Source organism: Plectropomus leopardus, unplaced genomic scaffold, assembly GCF_008729295.1.
Source record: "Plectropomus leopardus isolate mb unplaced genomic scaffold, YSFRI_Pleo_2.0 unplaced_scaffold21041, whole genome shotgun sequence".
NCBI classification, from domain to species: Eukaryota; Metazoa; Chordata; class Actinopteri; order Perciformes; family Serranidae; genus Plectropomus; species Plectropomus leopardus.
The window spans coordinates 1-1,522 of NW_024622763.1; the positions used below are offsets into that span (position 1 = coordinate 1).

At 37.4% G+C, this 1,522-nt stretch overlaps 1 protein-coding gene across 1 annotated transcript; it reads left to right on the forward strand.

The window, feature by feature from the left end:
• Positions 1-705: 705 nt before the first annotated feature.
• On the forward strand, positions 706-1,256 carry LOC121965648 (NACHT, LRR and PYD domains-containing protein 1 homolog; the record flags this gene model as incomplete). The annotated part of the gene is made up of 2 exons (XM_042515782.1): positions 706-920; positions 1,000-1,256. Coding segments are annotated over 2 exons (472 nt in total), but the record flags the coding sequence as incomplete, so codon positions are not given.
• Between the last annotated feature and the right edge of the window lie 266 nt (positions 1,257-1,522).

The window sequence follows — 1,522 nt, forward strand, 5'->3', positions numbered from 1 at the left end:
TGCTTTTAACAATTCCAGTATAATAGGGCATCCTAAAAGTCATAAATTGAGTATGCTATTAAAAAAATGTTACGGTACACCAAGAAATAAAAAATGATAGGAAACAAAGTCATAGTATAGTATGCAGTCAAATATGTTAACAAATTCAAATTCAAACAATCTGAAATGTTATTGTACAGTATGGAATAAAACTGACATTTTCAGGCAGTTTAATAATTAGTCAGTTTCATTCTCGGTAGCTGACATTTGATAAACTACCATGCTAATCCTTTAATTTAAATTTTACATTTTTAAAATCTGTTAAAATAGCTTAAGTACACTTATTGTCAAAACGTTATTGTCTTCGGAATCAGGACATCATGGATTGGACTGAATTTGAACCTGTCGTCAAGACAGTGGATGAGGTTAAAAATACAAATGTCATCATCACATGTTCTTGAAATCATTCTGAACCAGTTTTCTTGTGTAATTAAAACAAAACTCAGCTTCTAGGAGCACTTTCCCTTGAAAAATGAAGTATCTGTATGTATGAACTATCAGATATTACTTGTGTGTATCTATAACTACAGTTTCCTGATTTGCCTTACTATGACAAAATGCCACAAAATTGAATCACAAATTAATTTTAGGTGACAATAATCAGCAAAATTAAGTATTTCAGTGTGTGTAAGTCCAAACCCATTTGTATTCACCTTCATTTCTTAGCCTCCAGTCTGACGCAGGTCGCTTTGAGTGCACCGTGTCTGCCCTGCGCTGGGTTTGTAAGGAAAAGGTCAGCTTCAAATACCAGTTCTGCTCATGGGAGGACCACAGCGAGAGGCCTTTGTGCATTGGTTACATGCCAGCAGGACCCTTACTGGACATCACGGTCAAAGCTGGGAAGTTTGAGGAGGTCCATCTGCCACACTGGATCTGTGTCGGTGAGATGTCATCAGCATTTTCCAAAAGACATATGCATCTCTTTTTCCCATCACCACAATTGTGCACTTTTTTTTGCAGATCACAGCTCCAAAATGTCAGACATGTTTGCGGTTCTGCATATTGATACCTGTGGAGATTTTCTGGAACAAGTGTTTGAAGTGACATCGTCCCACGTCAAGTTAATCCAGCCAGTCTTCTCCCCGCGACTGGTCATGATCCGAAAGAGACTCGGCTTGCCTGTGAAAGTTTTCTACGACGTGTGGATATACATGACAATCCAATCTGCCCTCACATTACACATTTACCTGGTGCCACCCGATCCAGCTTTGAAAAAGGTTTCTATTTTCATTTGTCACAGTAATTCTTTTTTCTTTCAATTACAAAATGGAATTTAAGGAAGCCCTAAGCATTCATACATTCACTTTTTCCCCCCTCGGTTTTCTTGAGATAATGGGATAATATTCTCGACATTCCTGATGTAACGACATAATTAACTTGAGATCTCAACATTAAAAAAAACAGTGCCGTAATAGTAGGGTATTCATCGAAATCATAGCCAAAACCCGACATACACCTCTTGTAAGGTTAACATTCAATTATT